Source organism: Suncus etruscus, chromosome 9, assembly GCF_024139225.1.
Source record: "Suncus etruscus isolate mSunEtr1 chromosome 9, mSunEtr1.pri.cur, whole genome shotgun sequence".
Lineage (NCBI taxonomy): Eukaryota > Metazoa > Chordata > Mammalia > Eulipotyphla > Soricidae > Suncus > Suncus etruscus.
The window spans coordinates 47139618-47159586 of NC_064856.1; the positions used below are offsets into that span (position 1 = coordinate 47139618).

Sequence of the window (19969 nt, forward strand, 5' to 3'; positions counted from 1 at the left end):
CTAGCTACCATGGCCTGATTTTCTCATCCACAACTGAGAGGAAAGTTTCCTGACACCACAAAAAAAACCCTGGGATATGAAAATGACTATGTATGGAGCCAGTGGTTGTTCCCATGACAGTATGCTTCAAGAGTGGAGAAACCCTGAATCTCTTAGCCCACGGGAATTTCCATTCTTCCCAATACTTACTGTGCCTATGCAAAAAAAAAAAAAAAAAAAAAAAAAAAGTGGGGGGAACACCAAACCCTGCCACTCCAGCATTCCTTTTCCTTGTTTTGTTTGTTTTTGATATTATTTTCCTTCTCTTTTTTGTTCCACTTTTTTCTTTCTTTTTCACTCTTGTGGATATTATTTGGTCATTGGGGGGGAGGGCTGGGCTGGGTGCATTTTTTTTTTTTTTTGGTAGTTGATACCAAGTTTTTCTTCTCTTTTCCTTAACCTTTTTATTTCCAACAGAACTGCATAACTTGAATCATTCAGCCTCATAAATTAAGTGGGGGGAATGATGATACCAGGACCAGTCATATGAACATGTAGTGAAAATAAAGAATGATCAGACTGGAACACCAAACCCAAAGTCAATGACAACAGAATAGATAACCAATCTACAGCTGTAAAGTGGAGACCAGTTACACTAGTTTTCTAGGGGGTAAAGGAGGGAGATATGGGAGACATGCTGGGAAAAGGAGTGGAAGGAGGACAACATTGGTGGTGGGAATGCCCTTCATTCATTGTCACCATGTACCATAAATAATTCTGTATAATGCACTTCAGTCACAATAAAAATTAAAAAAAAAAAAAAAAAGATTGGGGCTGGAGCAATAGCACAGCGGCAGGGCTTTTGTCTTGCATGAGGCTGCTCAGGACTGACGTGGGTTTGAATCCCGGCATCCCATATGGTCCCCAGAGCCTGCCAGAAGTGATTTCTGTGCACAGAGCCAGGAGTAACCCCTTAGCACAGCCGGGTGTGACACAAAAACAAAAACAAACAAAAAAAACACTTAAGATTTAGGGTCACGAATCAGCTAAAGACAAAAGAGAAGGAGGAGAGGGGAGGGGTAATATGTCAGGTTGAAGGGGGAAAAATCCCATAATAGATCTTATAATAAATTATAAATATAGCTTAAGTCTCAGGTCATTAAAAAAAATTGACTCCATGTTTCATCCAATTTCTTAAGGAAGCAAACTATGCGCTGACTGCACACAATGGCTTTGTACAAGTCTCAAAGTAGAACAGAGATTGTATAAGACACTTTACACAGCTTGTTTGCATGAGATTAAGAAAGATTAGTCTCACAGAGGATCTGGCCACTTCTTTGTTTTCTTTTTTGCTTTTGTGTCTTACCCAGTAGTGCTCAGGGCTTACTCCTGGCTCTATGCTCAAGGATCACTTCTGGCAGTGCTCAGAAAACCATATGGGATGCCAGGGATGGAATCTATGTAGGTTGTGTGAAATCCAAGTACTCTACCTACTGTACTAATATTCTGGTACACAGTAGGAAAAGTTCTGTATTCATTTGTACCAGAGATGTGTAAGAATGTGCAAGGCAATGAACACTAAAATGTGCAATGACTAAAGATTGGACAATTTTTCTTTAAGAAGGAGGAGGAAACAATCAATGTATTCATACAGTGGAATTTTTTTTTTTGGTTTTTTTTTTTTTTGAAGAGGGGCACACCTGGCAGCATTCAGGAATTACTCCTGGCTCTGCACTCAGAAATAACTTCTGGCAGGCTCAGGTAACCATATGGAATGCCAGAGATCGAGCCCGGGTCAGCCATGTGTAGAGAAAATGCCCTACCCACTCTGCTATTGCTCCAGTCCCATCATACAGTGGATTCCAATTAGCAAATTAATTAACTGCATCTGTACCTATCAGTTGGAGTGTCAGGAAGACGATTAATAGTAATGGTCACAAGTTGAAAAATAAATACAAGTTGCAGAAATATCCGTATGCGATTATGAGTGTATGGAACAATTTCACTTATGAAACAATTCCAAATTGCATATTTTTAGAATACACATGGTTAAAAATTAGAAAAAAAATACAAAGGGCTGGAATGATAGCACAGTGGTAGGGCATTTGCCTCGCACATGGCTTATCCAGGATGGATCTTGGTTTGATCTCTGGTTTCCCCATATGGTCCCTGAGTCAGGAGCGATTTCTGAGCACTTAGCCAGGAGTAACCCCTGAGTGTCATAGGGTGTGGCCCAAAAAAGAAAATAAAGAAAAAAAGAAAAAATTTAAATGTTAAATTAAAGAACATTGCGGGGGTGCTCCAAAATAAGCAGATAAATTTGGAGATGGGCAAGTTAGGGAGCTGAATGTTTATCTAATGTGATTGCCCTTAATCAATAAATAGTTCCCACTTACGAAATTCATAATTGTCTCCAATTTTTAAGCTTCAGGGTTGGAGAGATAGTTCAGAGGATAAAGTACTTGCCCTGCAAACAGCCAGCTCTGGTTTAATCCCTAGCATATTATATGGTTCCCTCAGCACTGTTAGGTGTGACCTCTGAGCACAAAACCAGAAGGAGCCCTTGAGCATTGTTGGGTATATACCCTCCAAAAAATTTTTTTTAAAAGAAACAAAAGAAACAAACAAAAAAATAACTATTTTTAAGCTTCAGTGTTCTTCAGAAAGAACGTTCCTCTGGCAAGATTAATTGAATCAGTTCCAGTGATCACTGGGCTATCAGACAACAAAGCCAGATTGCCATATTATCTACTTAAACAAACAAACAAACAAACAAACAAACAGAACTATGAGGAATTACTACTCAGCAGGTAATAAGTTAAAACCATAATATTTTATTCAGGTAACATGAGTATATACAATTTCTCATCATATATGTGAATGAATAAGTGAATGTCTGCCACAACATGCATAAACTCAAGGGGTACTCAGGAGGCACACCAGATGTATCCCTAGATTGCCCTGGTGTGGAGAGCTGAAATAACCCCCATGGAGTTCCTCAAAAGCCCCACGTTGGTTGCCAAATGCTGAAGGTGTCTTGCGTCTCAGCATCTTTAGTGGGGAAAAAAATCCTTCATGAGAGGAAAATGGGTACACAAGTGACCGAATATGAAAAATGAAATAATAAAACCACACACAGAGTATGTAGGGTCAATACATCTTCTAGCAGGAGTGTGACAAATTTAATCTTTAAGCAGGGGACTTTATATGGGGCAAAGCCAGTCATAGGTAGTTTACAATCACAAAGCAAAGTTTAACAGTAAACAATACTTAAGCTATGGGTGCGAGCCATAAGGATTTTGAGTTATAATAGAGAACATTATAACTCAAGGCAGCTCTTTGCAAGCTTACTTCAAATGCAAACTCAGGAATTATTAGGAAGTAGAAAATATCTAGGAACATGGTTTTTGCTGAGCTGGGCTCTATTGATTTAGAGGTCAAGTAAAGGAAGGAGCCAAATCCCCGAACCCAGGTTAGATCCCAGGCATCCCACATGGTTCCTCCAAGCCTGCCAGAAGCAATCTCTGAGCACAGTCAGTAGCTCCACTGGGTGTGCCCAAAAACAAACAAAAAAATTATTATCTTCTGGAGGAACAAAACAACATAAACAATGAAATGAGCCCAGAAGTACAAATGTATGTGTAAATAGCCCATTTTGGCAAGAGTGCAAAAATAGAAAAAGAAGGAAGAACAGGGAAAATATCTCATGTGGAATAAACTAGATGCCACGTATATTACTATCCATCTGACAAAAGTAAAAATTAAAAAGACAATGACATGGTTCAAATGCTGTCAATGTGAAGGATAGTGAAAGGGTTGGCAGTTTCTTTTTTCTATTTGTTTTTTTGTTTGGGGACCATGCCCAGCAATACTGGATGTGTACTACTCTGTGCACCAGGAATCACTCCTGGTGGTGCTCAGAAGACTGAGGATTCATTATGCTGAGGATCCCTTGCAACCTTGTGCAAGGCAAGCATCCTACCCACTGTACTCTAGCCCCAAGGTTCGGTGGGTTTCTTTTCTTTTCTTTTTTAATAAAAAGTTGTATTCAAATGTACTGAAAAAGAGAGGGAAGAAGATAAAGGGAGAGAATAATTAAGGGAGAGAGTAATGTACCCCAGAGAGAATAAGGGTTACTCCAAAGGCAGAGAGAGCCCCAGTACAAGTCTCAGTGTACAAGTACAAAAGCATGAAAGTGCATATCTCAGGAGACATGAGGTAATATGTACTCCAGCACCATGTGCATGACCAGCAGCACACATATGTGTGGCACTGACACATAGATCCCAGGGAACAGTTGTGCTAGTTCTGGCAGTTTCTAACAAAATTAAACACTCTATGACCCACTATTCTCACTCTTGGTCTTTACCAATGAGAAATGAAAAAATACACCACAAAGACATATGAGAATGTTCACGGTGGCTTTATTTATTATCACCAAAATCTCTTTGGTAGAAAGAGGTGTCCATGAGTAAGAAAATAACCAATGTATCTATGCAACAAATACCATCTAACAATAAGAACTATCAATACATGCAAGGTGAATGAATCTCAAAGTATTTGGTACTGAATATAAGAAATTTTAAACCAAATCACAAACTTTATGATTCCACATATTTATGGTTCTAAAACAGGGACATCTAATTTATGACAGAGAAAAAAGTCTAAACAGTGATTATTGCCTAGAGAGAAAGCAAATAAATAACTTTCCTACTTGATGATAAAATTCTATATCTTGGGCCCGGAGAGAGAGCACAGCGGCATTTGCCTTGCAAGCAGCCGATCCAGGACCAAAGGTGGTTGGTTCGAATCCCGGTGTCCCATATGGTCCCCCGACCTGCCAGGAGCTATTTCTGAGCTGACAGACAGGAGTAACCCCTGAGCAATGCTGGGTGTGGCCCCAAAACAAAACAAAACAAAAAAATTCTATATCTTGAGGGGTTTGGTGCCACATTTGCATTTCTGTAAACATATAGATGTTTAAATTAAGCAAAGATATACAAACACATGCAAAGATTCATGCAATACAGAATATAAATTTTACATTTTTAAAAACAAGAATGAAGCTTTAGTTAATAATACATGTTGAAATATTTAGGGGAAAGTGTACAGTTGTCTACAGTTCACTTTGTAATGTGCAAATGAACTGAGAGATGGAGACAAAATGGATAAATAAATAAAGACCTGATGCAAGAATTACTGTAAAATGCTCATGGGAAAATCAAGACAGAAGTCCCCAAACTTATTTGGCCTATAGTATCCTTTTCACTCAGCCACCCCTGGAAATCTAACTTCTTTAAGCAAACAGAAAGTTCTTCCCAGATTCCCCAGTTTCCACCAAACTCTTAGGTTATCATAGCTCCTACTATAAGTGTGGAAAACCCCTTTTCTAGAAAACAGCTGAGTAGATAATGTGGGATTAGTTGGATTGAGGGATTGATCTGATCCCACCCCACTCAGCATATACCTTATTACTCATTAAAATGTCTTTGAATGTAGTACTTTTGATTGGTGTGTAGAGCACCTAATCCCACCTCCAGGTATGGTCTCTTCCTTCAGAATAAATACTTGGAATTTCAGGAAAATTTACTTTCTGGCATTTCCAGACTTCCACAGAGCTTGCTGCTTCTTAGGAGCTGAAGGCTTACAAGTTGGAATTCCTGAATCCATAATCCATTTCTCCGTGTGTGTGTGTGTGTGTGTGTGTGTGTGTGTGTGTGTGTGTGTGTGTGTGTGGTGTGTGTGTGTGTGGTGTGTGTGTGTTTGTGTGTTTGTGTGTGTGTATCTGTATGTGTGTCTTTGTGTGTTATTGCCTAGATCAACATTTGCTTCCAGACCTGCTTCTCTCCAGTGTTTTAGAATTTGAGGATTAATTCTATAAATATTACTTTTAAAAGGTTCTTAATTTTAGGGGCCAGAGCGATGGCGCTAGAGGTAAGATGTCTGCCTTGTGCGCACTAGCCTAGGATGGACCGAGGTTAGATCCCCTGGTGTCCCATATGGTCTACCCAAGCCAGGAGCAATTTCTGAGCTCATAGCCAGGAGCAGCCCCTGAGCATCAACGAATGTGGCCCCAAAACAAAACAAACAAAAAAACAGTTCTTAATATTTTTATTTGTGAATTTGTGTGTGAGTGTGTGTGTGTGTATGTGTGTGTGTGTGGTGTGTGTGTTGGTGAATATGGGGGTACATCATCTTCTATTCTCCATTTTCATGAAATCTTACTATCCAGGTACTCCTTAAAATAGATTAGTCCTATAATTTCATCATTAGGATTTTCCCCCCAAATTTCTAGTTAATAAATGTTCCTTTATAGTATTTAGTTCTTGAATATTCCTCTTTCACCTGTAATTTTAGGAGAGCTTTCCTCTACAGTGAGAATAGAAAATGTTTGAAATGTCCTGTTATATTTCTGGCCTTAATAGCAACCATGAACAAAGAAAGTGTTTTTTTTTTTTTTTTGTGGTTTTTGGGTCACACCCGGCAGTGCTCAGGGGTTATTCCTGGCTCCAGGCTCAGAAATTGCTCCTGGCAGGCACGGGGGACCATATGGGACGCCGGGATTCGAACCGATGACCTCCTGCATGAAAGGCAAACGCTTTACCTCCATGCTATCTCTCCGGCCCAAGAAAGTGTTTTTATACACATAATATTTTTTTCAAGTTCTGTATTAGCATGTAGGCTAGTACTGGGTCCAAAGATGGAAAATTCTAACCAAGGCAATAGACCAGATTTTCAACTTTTCTATACCTGTAAACCATCACCAGTCTATAAATCAGTTACTGAAGAATGCTGTTCTAAATCAATGACAAAAGAGCTGCTGAGTGAACTGAACTCTCCAAATGATTTCTAACTTGGTAATTTTTTGGAGACCACAAAAGATAGGATTCCCTTTAACAAACATTTCTTCCATGAAACCATAGCACCTAAAATCCTACTTCCTATACTGAGTTGTTAGACCTGTCTGTGTATACCATTTCTTTCACTTACTATTAGAGGATGAGTCTGTTACAGTTTTCTAAAGTTCAGTTTCTGTATCTATGCAATGCAGTTAAAACCACCTACTTACTAGGAATATGTGAGAAGCAGAAATACAAAAGAAGTCTTCACCTTGCAGGACTCAGATATTCACAAATCTTAGGTACCACAGTTCAGTTGAATAACATCAATCCCTCAAGTACATTAACAGTTTAACAGAGTAAAAATTTTATTACTAGTTTTGCAACTATGTCAATAATAGAAGCACATCACAACTAATTATTAACTAGGTCACCGTTTTCAAAATTACTGACAAAATTACTGACACGACAGAATTACTGCAAAGGTAAAAAAATGTTAGCAAATTTTTCATCAGCACTAATAAAAGTAAGAAGTTAATGGAATAATACTTTAAAATATGGACATAAAAATAATTCTCTGCCTGAATCTGACCATGGATGAATATCAAAGTAAAGTCAGTTGGTGACTCATCATTGTACACCCATTATTCAGCTCATGAGCAGAGAGCAGAAAGCATGGCTGAAGAGCATAGCTGAGTAGCCTTTTTTTTTTCTCCTGGAGATATGTAATATCACTTACAAAATGAAGTTCAAAAGCATGAACAGGCCCTACAGGGATGAAAGTGCAGCAAAGAAACAAAAGGAGGCAATACTGAAGGTGAATTTCTAATAAAAAATTTTAAATCTTAAAAATTTTAAAACCAAGAGTTTAGGAGAGAATTGGCTAATGGGATTGCTGACCCTCAGACCACCTATGTAGCCAGAGGATCTCAGTAAAGGCAGATTCATTGTATAAAGGAAAAAAGTGGCTGTGAGAGAGCCAAAGAGAATGTATAACTGGTAAAGTAATTGCCTTGCATGAAACCGAACCCTGTTCTATCCCCAGCACTATATATGCCCCCATGAGCACCTACAGGAGTGATCCCTGAGCCAAGAGTAAGCCCAGAGCATCACCAGGTGATGCTTCCCCATCCCTACACAAAGTGCCTGTGCGAAAAGGGAAAAAATAGATCAGGAGTGATGCCAGAAAGCTTTTTTTAAAAGCTACATTCAAGGAACTGTTAGTGATATTTCACAATATTGAAAGTGCAAAGACTGAAATGCTGGAGGCAAATCCATTCTTAGGAGTATGACAAGTCACCACAGCATAGAAAAAAATACCCATTCCACTTCCTAAATTAGAAGATGAGAAGGCAAGTATTGTTTGACTACTCTCGATAAGTTCCTTAACAAAGAAAAATTTCAATCTCAATGCTTTTAATGTTTTAAGTGAAAGTGCTAAATAAGTATGTCTTACTAATTTATTCCATTTTCTATATATTTATAGCTAACAGTAAGAAGGTATATCATTCCATCAAAAGTTTAATGACTGTCACAATGGCCTGAGCCATAGTACAGCAAATAAGATGCTTGCCTTGGACACAGCTGGTCAAAGTCCAATCTCTAGCATTCCCTATGGTCACTTGAGCACCACCAGAATATAATTCCTGAGTGCAGAGCTAGAATTAACACCTGAGCCTCTCTGGGTATGGCTTAAAGCTTAAAAAAAAAATAGCTTAACAGTTGTGGCCAGAGAAATGATACAGTGGGTAGAGCTCTTGCCTTGCACACTGCCAATCTGGGTTCAATCTGCAGCATCCCATGTGGTCCCCTGGCATTGCCAGGAGTGGTTCCTGAGTGCAGAGCCAGGAGCAATCCTCAGCATCACTGGGTGTGGCTTAAAAAATTTAACAGTCATAGAACAATCCTATCTTTGCCTATTTGTTAATTAAGATTAGTTTACGAGGTTTGAACTTGTGGAGCCATTTTATTTCTATCCTTCCAGTTTTACAGAACTGCCTGTACCTATAACTTTTGACCATTAAAGAGACTTTCCCCAGAGTTCTTACCAACGGGCTCAAACAAATGGGAAAACAAGAATTTGAACTTATGTAAAAAAAAGTTTTTAAAATTTGTCTGTGACTTGAAAACCACTGACACATCTGAACAAACAATTCCGTAAGTTCATCTTCCTATCTCCCCAAACATCTGAGCCCTAATGTTGCAAGATAAGCCTTCTAGAATATTTGTTTCATTTGTACTTTATTTCATGTTTGTTCTAATCTCCTGCATGCAGAACCAAAATATTGACTAATGTGATAAAAAAAATATAGTGTGTTAATTTTACAGTCAGACTCCACATGGACTGTTTTACCCACTCCTCCACAACCTTAAATAAAGCCACCTTTTAGAGCTTCTGTTTCCTAATCTTCAAAATAAGGATGCCTTTTTCTTGGAATTATGGAAAAGAAATAAAAAACAGAAGTGTGGTACCCAGTAAGCATTTACATACAGCTATCATCATTTTTATCCTTAATATTTCTATCATTAATATAAATATTGTAGAGTTCATAAGTTTGCTGTTGTTTTAAATAACAGCATTAAGTAATAAACACAATGGATCCAGTTTTTCTTACTAGCTAATATGGAAGATATCCAACATTTGCTGGATAAGAATTGACCTCATCTTCTTCCAGATTATATTCTCCCCAAGATACATGTGCAAAAGACACTGTCAATTCTCACTCATCTTCTCGCAACCCCAGATTCCTATGTCAAAACCCTCCCCACATGCAGTCTGTTGAGTGTTTCCTCTTTTGAGCTAATTAAAAACGAAGACATTTCCCATTTCTCAGAGCTATCTGACAGATCACTAGTATCTTGCTCCCTCACAGCTCACAGGACATAACTGCCATTTCTCCTGTGACGGCAACACTGGATGCTAAACTAATATATGTCATTCTTTACAAGGATCCACAAAACCGCAAAGGTCTGTAACAACTCAAGTCTATCCCTTTTCTCTTGTCAATAATGAATTCTCTACAGATTCATGAGTTGGTTGTTGGGATCGGAGAGATAGCATGGAGGTAAGGCATTTGCCTTGCATGCAGGTCGTCGATGGTTCAAATCCCAGCATCCCATATGGTCCCCTGAGCCTTCCAGGAGCGATTTCTGAGCATAGAGCCAGGAGTAACCCCTGAGTGCTGCCGGATGTGACCCAAACAAAACAAAACAAAACAAAAAATGAGTTGGTTGAACAATGAATTCTTCAACTTCATTCCCCCCACTATATCTGAATTAAAAAGTTAATTTTGGGGGGCTGGAGACATAGCACAGCGGTAGGGCATTAGCCTTGCATGCAGCGGATCCAGGACAGTCTGCGGGTTCAAATCCCGGTATCCCATATGGTCTGGAGAGATTTCTGAGCTCAGAGCCAGAAGTAACCCGAGTGCCACCCTCCCACCCTCACCCCCCAAAAAAAGTTGACTTGCGTGAAAGCAAAATCTTTCCTCAAGAGTTTCTACCTACAGCCTCAAATTGCCTCAAATTCCATGATCTAGAGAAATAGAAGAAAACCATTCTGATGAAGGTTGCTCAACATCATAGTCCATCCAATACTTGAAGTCACTTAAGCTTTGTTTTTTCCATGTTATACAATTCAGTTCCAAAGGCATGATTTTCAGTCCTTTCTCTCCCCATGTGTAGCCCTAGGATCAGCATGGGCTTGCCAAGTAGCTCTAAGGACAAATTGGTAAAGAGCTTCCTTTGCCAACTTTGGGTTGCCAAGCAATTACACTACAGATGATCCCTTTGCAAACATTCTTTCATTATTATGGAAATTTTTTTTCATTTGAACTCGGTAGTTCAGGCAAATTATTGGCCTAAAATCATGGTTTAAGGGAAACAATGCTCGAGTCCTAAAAACAACAGAAAGTTTTTCTTGTTTTAGAAAAAGAAACCACCAATTACTAGTAGAGACGGAAGAAGGATAAGCTGACTTATTAAAAAAAAAAAAAAAAAAAAAAACTCTTGCCTCTCTCCTCCAAAGCCAAAGCCATGTTGGGAGAAGGACCCAACAATGGGAAGGTTAGGGAAAGAGTTGAGGTTCACACCCTAGAAAGTGAATCCAACTAAAAAAGCAGAAGAAAAACCCCAAACTGCCTTGCCAGAAGCAGGTACCTGGAAAAAAAAAAAAAAAGGAGCAAACATTGTGGTCTTAAAATGACTGCTCCTCTAACCTAGCAAGAAGTACACGTGTGGGGAGACAGAGACACAGAGCGGTCCCTTTGCGTGGGTCTGCAGAGCAACTGGAGGACCACTGAGCCCCAAAGTCTTCCGAAGGGGCAATCAATGGACCCGGTGTCCTCAGGTGACCCCTAACCAATCAGCCAGAGCAGAGCAGAGCGGAGCGGGACTTGGTCCCGCGTGTCCCTGGCTGGATGCGCACAGGCTGCCCGGCCTCCCGGGGGGCTATCCGGGCTTGGAGCACTTGGGCCCCCCAGAGGGGGTGCTGAAGGCACCCCAAGCCCGGAGCGCGGTGGGACTGGGTGGGTTCGAGATGTGAGCTTGGAAAATAACGTTCCCTAAAGGTGACCGACCAGGTCTAATAAATAGGCATAGAAAAAAGAAGGGGGAAAGGCCCCGCGAGTCACACGCGCTGAGGGTGCACCTGGGCGGGCTGTCAACTCGCCTTTTCTCCGGGCCCCGAGGGCGAGGCGAGGGCGGTGCGGGAAGCAGGTGTCTCCTTCAAACCTGCAGCCCGCATTCACTCACCTCGCAACGCCCACAGTCGGGTGTGCACCGCTCCACCCCGGAGGGAGGAATTCCCAATTCCGGCCCGGCTTCTCCCCTTAGGGTGCACAGGGGGATCCCCACTTGCCTGGGGCCTCCAAGCCCAGGTAGAACCCGGAGGGTCCTAAGTCGCAGATGCACTAGAACCCCAGCACTCTGGACCCCCAGATCCGCTCCTCTGCTCCATCCCAAACCCCCTGGCTGACCAGGCCCGGCCTGGTGCGCGCCCCAAAGGACAGACAGGTCCACCAACCAGCCTCTCTCCCCTGCCTTCCAGGCGTCTAGAGCCCGGGCCCCCCGCAGCCGCACTCACAGAACTCGGCGATATAAGGGGTCACCGCGTAGTTCTCCTCGCACCAGTCCAGCGTGGAGGTCGTGGGCCCCCAGTAGCCCTCGCGGTCCACAGCCGGGGCCATGGTGCGCGCGGCCGGAGCGCCGGGCCGGGCCGAGCTGAGCTGAGCTGAGCTCCGACCGCTCTGTGGGGGCCCCAGGCCGGCTCCTCCAGACCAGCCCGCGCGCATTCCCCTCCCCTCCCCGTCCCTCCCATCCTGGGGGGTGGGTCTCTGACGTCACCATGGACGCCCCGCCCGTCCGCGCCGCCCCCTCCCTGCTCTTAGCAGGAAGGCTGTGATGGATGCTGCTGACCTGACCTGGGCAGCCTGCCCGCCTAGACTCGCCAGGGCTGTAAGAATGGGGTGTCTAGGACCTGTCAGGATGCGTCTTCGTGTGTGTGTGTGTGTGTGTGTGTGTGTGTGTTGTGTTGGGGTGAGAAGGGTTTAATTGCTGCTGCGGGGGAGGGATGATGTCCTGAATCAAGGCCTTAGTAAAAAAAAATATTAATCTGTGTAGACATGTACCTCCTGGCTGCCCACAGACTTCAAGTAAACTTCAAACCCAGACCCCCTCTCCCCCCCCCCAAACAGAACACTCTTAGCTCCTTGGCCCCCAAGATCCCAAGAAATTACCTTATTTTATTTTGGGTTTTGGTTGTTTTTTAGGGGTGCCATATTCAACAGTGCCAGGAGTTACCAGGAGTGACAGGAAATGACTCCTGGTTGTGCTGGGGAGACCATCTGGAATGTAGAGGAATTAAACTGCTCGCTGTAGTATGGCTCTGATCCACCCTCCCCCCAATGAAATGATTTTTAAAGTAAAGGTCTAAGGGTCTGTTGAGAGCAAAAGGAAAGGCAACTCAAGATGGAGTGTGGGTGGTGGTGGTGTGTGGGTTAAGGGAGAGTGGGGTTTGAAGTCCCGGGAAAGAACTGCACCCTGAACAGTAAATATTTTTGGTTTGGCTTCCAAGCCCAGAGGTTTCTAGCCTTTGTCTATAATTGTGCCCTGGCCAGGTAACCAGCAGCCTCTCTACCCTGCTTCCAATCTCAAGACTCATACTCCAGTGAGCAGCTAGAAGGATCTTTGAAAAACACAAGCAACTGCGTCTATGGGACCACAGCTAGCCAACTCTCCCATAGCACAGAATGTTTTGGGTCCACGTCTATCTTTCTGCCTTTGTTCCTAGGATTCTCTAGACAGTCTTTCTCTCTTCATTTGGCTCATACTGGTCCTGTAAAATCCAGCTTCCTGGATCCCTTCTAACTCACCCTGAGAGTTCTCTTGCCATTTGTACACATTTTTTTCTTTAAAAAAATTTTGGTGGGGGGAGGGGAGCACATTTGGTGATGCTCAGAAATTACTCCTGGCTCTATGCTCATGAATCACTCCTGGTGGTGCTCAGGGGATCATATGGGATGCCAGGGATCAAACTCAGGTTGGCTGCATGCAAAGCAATAACCTTACATGCTGTACTATCCAGCCACTAAACTTTTTTAACTGATTGAGCTGTGATTTACAATACTGTTAACAATAGTTTCTCATGCATATAATCCTAATACCACTCACACACATCACCCATGCGTGAGTAATAGCACCTTTACTTCACTTGTGTGAGATCCTGTGTTGGATCTCTAGCACACAAAACAAAATTGTATTTGACACACATCATACCATGATACATTCTGATCAGAAACATTGCTTTCTGGGGCCAGAGCAATATCACTGCAGTAGGGCATTTGCCTTGCACATGGACAACTCTAGATGAACCCTGGTTCGATTCCAGGCATCCCATATGGTCCCCCAAGCATGCTAGGAGTGATTTTTGAACTCAGAGTCAGGAGTAACCCCTGAGCACTGCCAGGTGTGACCCAAATTCCCCCCCCCCCCAAAAGAAACATTGCTTTCTATTCTTTATGGTTCTCATGGCCTGAACTCTGAAAACAGTTTGAAATGAATCTAGCTTGAGGGACCAAGTATGGGGTTCTAGGGTAGAGCATGCGCCTCACATATTCAGGTCCTGAGCTTTATCCTCAGCATTGGTGTTTATGGACCTAGACCAACCCTAGCTGGCTACCACATGGGTTGTTGCTTCACACTGCTGGGCTAAGCACCCCTCCTCAGTGGCACTGTTTCCCAGGACCTTTGGTTATATAGACTAAGGGTATTACCTATACTCCTCACTGAGTAATAGAAAATTACTCAACAATCCCTGAGAAATCTACCTTCTTTAAGGAACAGAAAGAACCTGAAGTTATTTACTCCCACTTTATGGAAAAATGTTCTAACTAAACAGGTAAGGATCCAAGGCCATAAAGAGCAGAATGCCTTTTAGGCATATATGGTCACAAGTACTGGTGTCCCAGGTCTGCTAAATGCAAGCCTGGCAGCTCTGCTGTCTGCAATTCCCCTCTTCCACATTACCATGGCAGCCAGCTGTAGTTAAGTCTCACCAAAGAGGACTAACAAAGATTTTTAACAAAGAGGGTTTAACCTTTGGTGAGCACCACAACAGAAAGATTGAGAAAGCACCTGGCCAACCCTTGGCAAGCTCAACTCTTGGCAAGCATTGTGTGAGCCCCACAGCGACCCCTGGTGGGCTACCCCCACAGCAAGTGAGCCTTACAGGAAGAGATAAAGCACTGGTAGGCAAGCAGGCACCAGGGCAAGCAAGCACCACAAGATGGGTCTGCATTGTGGCACCATGTCCAGCACTTGAGCTGTGACTTCCAACAAGCTCCACAGTTAAAAGTACAAACTCTACAGCCAGGCAACACAACAGCGGTATCAATTACCACAGGAAGGGAAGGTGGAGGGAATAAAGTTAAATAAACATCTTCAACGTGTAAGGAAGATAAAAGAGAAAACAAGAGATGGAGGCATCCCCATCTCTAGAAAGTGACCTAAGCAGAAGATAGTTGTTGGACTTTTAGTTTCACTGTGCAGAGTCTAGGCCTGGAGAGGATGTGTTGAATTGAAATAGCCATGTCTGAGCACTTTCATGTGAATAATAGACACTGACTGCTGCTCAATACCCTGGTTGACTAGATTCTCGGATTACACAGTCAATCATCAAAAGATCAGTAAAAACTAGTGAAGGGTAGAGACAAGTCTATGTCGAGTCTTTTTTTTTTTTTTTGTGGTTTTTGGGTCACACCCGGCAGTGCTCAGGGGTTATTCCTGGCTCCAGGCTCAGAAATTGCTCCTGGCAGGCACGGGGGACCATATGGGACGCCGGGATTCGAACCGATGACCTCCTGCATGAAAGGCAAACACCTTACCTTCATGCTATCTCTCCGGCCCCTATGTCGAGTCTTTATGTTTATTTGTTTTGGGGCCATTCCTGGCTCTATGCTCAGAAATAGCTCCTGGCAAGCTTGGGAGACCATCTGGGGTGCCGGGGATAAAACCCTTGTTCGTTCTAGGTCAGTCACTGTGCAAGGCAAATGCTCTACCTCTGTGCTATCACTCCGGCCCCTATATTGAGTCTTTTTTTTTTTTTTTGGTTTTTGGGCCACACCCGGTAACACTCAGGGGTTACTCCTGGCTATGTGCTCAGAAGTTGCTCCTGGCTTGGGGGACCATATGGGACACCGAGGGATTGAACCGCGGTCCGTCCAAGGCTAGCGCAGGCAAGGCAGGCACCTTACCTTTAGCGCCACCGCCCGGCCCTTTGAGTCATTTTTATATCCTGTAATATTTTTGTTTTGTGCATTTTAAAATAAATGTACAAATAATTTATACAAGAAGACACTTGTTAGTGTACTCAAAATTAATAAGCAGAAATATATACTCAAAAGTTCTTTGCTGCTGAAATGTGCAAATAGAGAGACCATAACAATAGAGAGAATAATACTAAGCTGGGAGTAAATTAAAAACAACAACAACAACAACAGCAAAACAGGGTGCTTTGAAGCCTCTATGTGGAGAAGGCCATTGAGCCTGCTGAGGGACCTAAAGCAGGAGACAAGTCCTTGGCTCAATCATTAGTAAAAAAAATATAAACCATAATTAGGACACATTAAAGAAAGAAAAGTGCCCCTGCCCCAGACAAAAAGTGTACTTCAGTGGGATTCCTCTGAAAATACTAAATGGGTATCACAATTCCTTCAATAGTGTTTGGTCTTCCAATATTCTAAAATATTCCTCCAACTACCCCCCACCACCAGTATGGAATAAATTCACAAAATATAGCAGATCTAGAAAGCTCTACTAGTCAAAACAGCATAGTGTTGTCATAAAAATAAACATATAAGGACAGAGAAATTGCTCAGTGGATTTTTTTTTTGTAATACATTGATTTTCAATTAGTGTTTTACATGCAGGAGACCAGGTTTGCTCCTCAGCACCACATGGTCCTCTATGCATTTCCAGGAGTGACCCTTACACATCAAGACAGGAGCACCCCTGTGCACTGCTGGGTATAATGTAAAACAAATCAATGGAATAGAATTGAAACTTATAAATAAATCCTTAAATGCTTGTCAATTGATGCCTGAACAGTTTAGTGGAGAAAGAATAACAGCCCAGCAGTATGGTACTTGTCTTACATGTGTAAAACCCCATGTTCTATCCCCCCCCTTTTTTTTTGTTTTTGGGCCACACCCGTTTGATGCTCAGGGGTTACTCCTGGCTATGCGCTCAGAAATCGCCCCTGGCTTGGGGGGACCATATGGGACGTCGGGGATTGAACCGTGGTCCGTCCTACGCTCGTGCTTGCAAGACAAATACCTTACCTCTAGCGTCACCTTCCCGCCCCCTGTTCTCTATCCCTTTTATGACACATATACAAAGTCAACTAATTCTGCTAGAACAAGTAAAATCCACAAGCAAGGAGGCAAAAATAAAATTGACTTCATTCTTCCATGATAAATAAAATTTAATAACAAATTAAACAAACAAATGTTAGAACTAGAGGCTTTACATGAAAGTAAATTTTTGAAATTTTCAGTCAAGCAACAGTTTCTTATATACCAAAAGCACAAGAGACAAAAGAAAAAAGAGCTAAGAAGGATTTTATAAAAATTTAAAACTTTTTGCTGCAGGGGCCAGAGAGATAGCATGGAGGTAAGGCGTTTGCCTTGCATGCAGAAGGTCGGTGGTTCAAATCCCTGCATCCCATATGGTCCCCTGAGCCTGCCAGGAGCAATTTCTGAGTATAGAGCCAGGAGTAACCCCTGAGCGCTGCCGGATGTGACCCAAAAAATAAAACAAAAACAAACAAACAAAAAAACCAAAAAATTAAAAAAAATTTTTTGAACATTTTGCTGCAATAAGGTAAAAATGACAACCCACAAATGGGGTTTCAAATCCTACATCTGGGGCCGGGAAGGTGGCGCTAGAGGTAAGGTGTCTGCCTTACAAGCGCTAGCCAAGGAACGGACCGCGGTTCGATCCCCCGGCGTCCCATATGGTCCCCCCAAGCCAGGGGCAATTTCTGAGCACATAGCCAGGAGTAACCCCTGAGCGCCAAACGGGTGTGGCCCAAAAACAAAAACAAACAAACAAAAAAAACAAACAAAAACAAAAAACAATCAAATCCTACATCTATAAGAAACTTGTCTGTAGAATATATAACTCAATAAAAAGACAAGTGAAAATTTTAAAATGGGCACAATCTATGACTAGACATTTTTGCAAGGGAGATACACACATTTTCTTTTTTTTTTTTTTTTTTTTTTTTTTTTTTTTTAGTTTTTGGGTCACACCCGGCGTTGCTCAGGGGTGACTCCTGGCTGTCTGCTCAGAAACAGCTCCTGGCAGGCACGGGGGACCATATGGGACACCGGGATTCGAACCAACCACCTTTGGTCCTGGATTGGCTGCTTGCAAGGCAAACACCGCTGTGCTATCTCTCCGGGCCCTACACATTTTCTAATAAGCATGTAAAGATGTTTAGATTTGACCTCAGATAAAATATACAACTAGATGCTGCCATTTCATACACACCAGAATGCCTACTGTCAAAAAAACAATAGCAAGCTTTGCCAAAGATGGAAAGAAATTAGAAGCCTCTGTGCTGGTGTGTGTAAAATGAGGTGACCGTTTTGGAAAATAATTTGGTATTTCCTCAAAATGCTAAGAAAAGTTGCTCTATAACCTATCTAGCAGTTCAACTCCTAGATATATACTAAGACAATAAAGTTATGTCTACAAAACTTGTATCAAAATCATAAAAGAACTATTAGTATTAGTCAAAGAATGGAAACAGACCAAATTTTATTGGTGAATAATTTTTTTTAAATGTGGACTACTCAAACAATCTATTATTGTTTGGCAATAAAAAGGAATGAAAGGGCTCAAGTGATAGTACCATGGGTAGGGTAAATATTTTTCACACTGTGGTTAATCTCCAACACCACACATAGTCCCCTGAATCCTGTAGGAATAAGCTGAGTATTATTGGGTATGACTTAAAAAAGCAAAACCTTGGGGCTGGAGAGATACCATGGGGTAAGGCGTTTGCCTTTCATACAGAAGGTCAGTGGTTTGAATCCTGGCTTCCCATATGGACCCCTGAGCCTGCTAGGAGCGATTTCTGAGCGTGGAGCAAACCCCAAGCATTATTCCAGAAGTAGCACCTGAGCCAGATGTGCCTTCCCCAAAAGAAATGAAAATAAGATTAAGAATATAGTTTAGCAGTAGAGTATTTGCCTTGCATGTGTCGGGTCCTACTTGGATCCCTGAAACTGTCAAAGAAAATTGTGTGTGGGTGGGAGAGGATGTGGTTTTGAGCCACACCTGGGTATACTCAGAAATCATTACTGGTGGTGCTCAGGGGTTTATATATGATGACCTAACCTGGATCAGCTTCATACAAAGCAAGCACTTACTCACTGTAATATTACTCCAGCTCTATTCTCGTTTTATCTTTTTTGTTTGTTTTGTTTTTGTTTTTGATTTTGGGGCCACACCCGGCGGTGCTCAGGGGTTACTCCTGGCTGTCTGCTCAAAAATAGCTCCTGGCAGGCACGGGGGATCATATGGGACACTGGGATTCAAACCAACCACCTTAGGTCCTGGATCGGCTGCTTGCAAGGCAAATGCCGCTGTGCTATGCTATCTCTCCGGGCCCCCATATTATCTTTTTAATTAAAAGAAATTAGATATAATGTTGGTGTGTGACTCTGTCAATGTGCCAAAAAACCCAAGAAACACAAATTTTATTTTAGATACTAAACAATAAATGTTCTAAATCATGAAACAGTGTAGTATATGAATATCTAAATAAAGTTATTTAAAAATCTTATTTTAGAAAAAATTTTTCTTTTTGGTTTTTGGGCCACACCCGATGACAACACTCAGGGATTACTCCTGGCTCTGCACTCAGAAACTGCTCCTGGCAGGCAAGGGAGAACATCTGGGATGCTGGAATTGGAACCACTGGCTGTGTGCAAGACAAATGCCCTATCGCTCTGCAATCTTTCTGGCCCTATTTTAGAAAAATTTTAAAGTAACAAATAAATTATTCATAATCTCACCAACTAGAAATAATCATTATTAACATTTAGGTATATTTTCTTCTAGCATTTTATCCCTATTTTATGTAATAGATAATTCTGCTATTATATTTAATTTTTAGTTTTTACTGAATCACCATGAGATAATTACAAAGTTGTTCATGACTAAGTTTCAGTTGTACAATGTTTGAGTACCCATCATCACCAGTGTACACTTCTCTCCACCAATGTCACTCCTCCCCAGCCTACCTCTTTAGCAGAAACTTTTGTTTTCCCTTTTCGGCATTGTGGTTTGTAATGCTCTTACTTATGAGGTATTATGAATATCACTTTTTGTTTTGGTTTTTTGGTTTTTGTGTCACACCGGCAGTGCTCAGGGGTCACTTCTGACACTACACTCAGAAATCACTCCTGGTAGGTTTGGGGGATCATATGGGATGCCGGGATTTGAACCACCATCCTTCTGCATGCAAGGCAAACACCCTACCTCCATCTCTCTGGCTATCTCTCTGGCCCCCTCAGGAATATCACTTTAGCTCCTTTCAGCACACTCAATTCTTTTTGTTTGTTTGTTTGTTTTTTTGGGGGGTC

The 19969-nt window shown here is 42.1% G+C and overlaps 1 protein-coding gene across 1 annotated transcript in view; it reads right to left on the reverse strand.

The window, feature by feature from the left end:
• The window catches only part of ACER3 (alkaline ceramidase 3), a 125394-nt gene extending 113316 nt beyond the window's left edge, over positions 1–12078 (reverse strand). The window contains exon 1 of the mRNA XM_049780426.1: positions 11902–12078. Coding sequence (XP_049636383.1) covers positions 11902–12004 — 103 coding nt within the window. The 5' untranslated portion in view covers positions 12005–12078. The remainder of the gene's footprint in view (positions 1–11901) is intronic.
• Positions 12079–19969: the final 7891 nt, after the last annotated feature.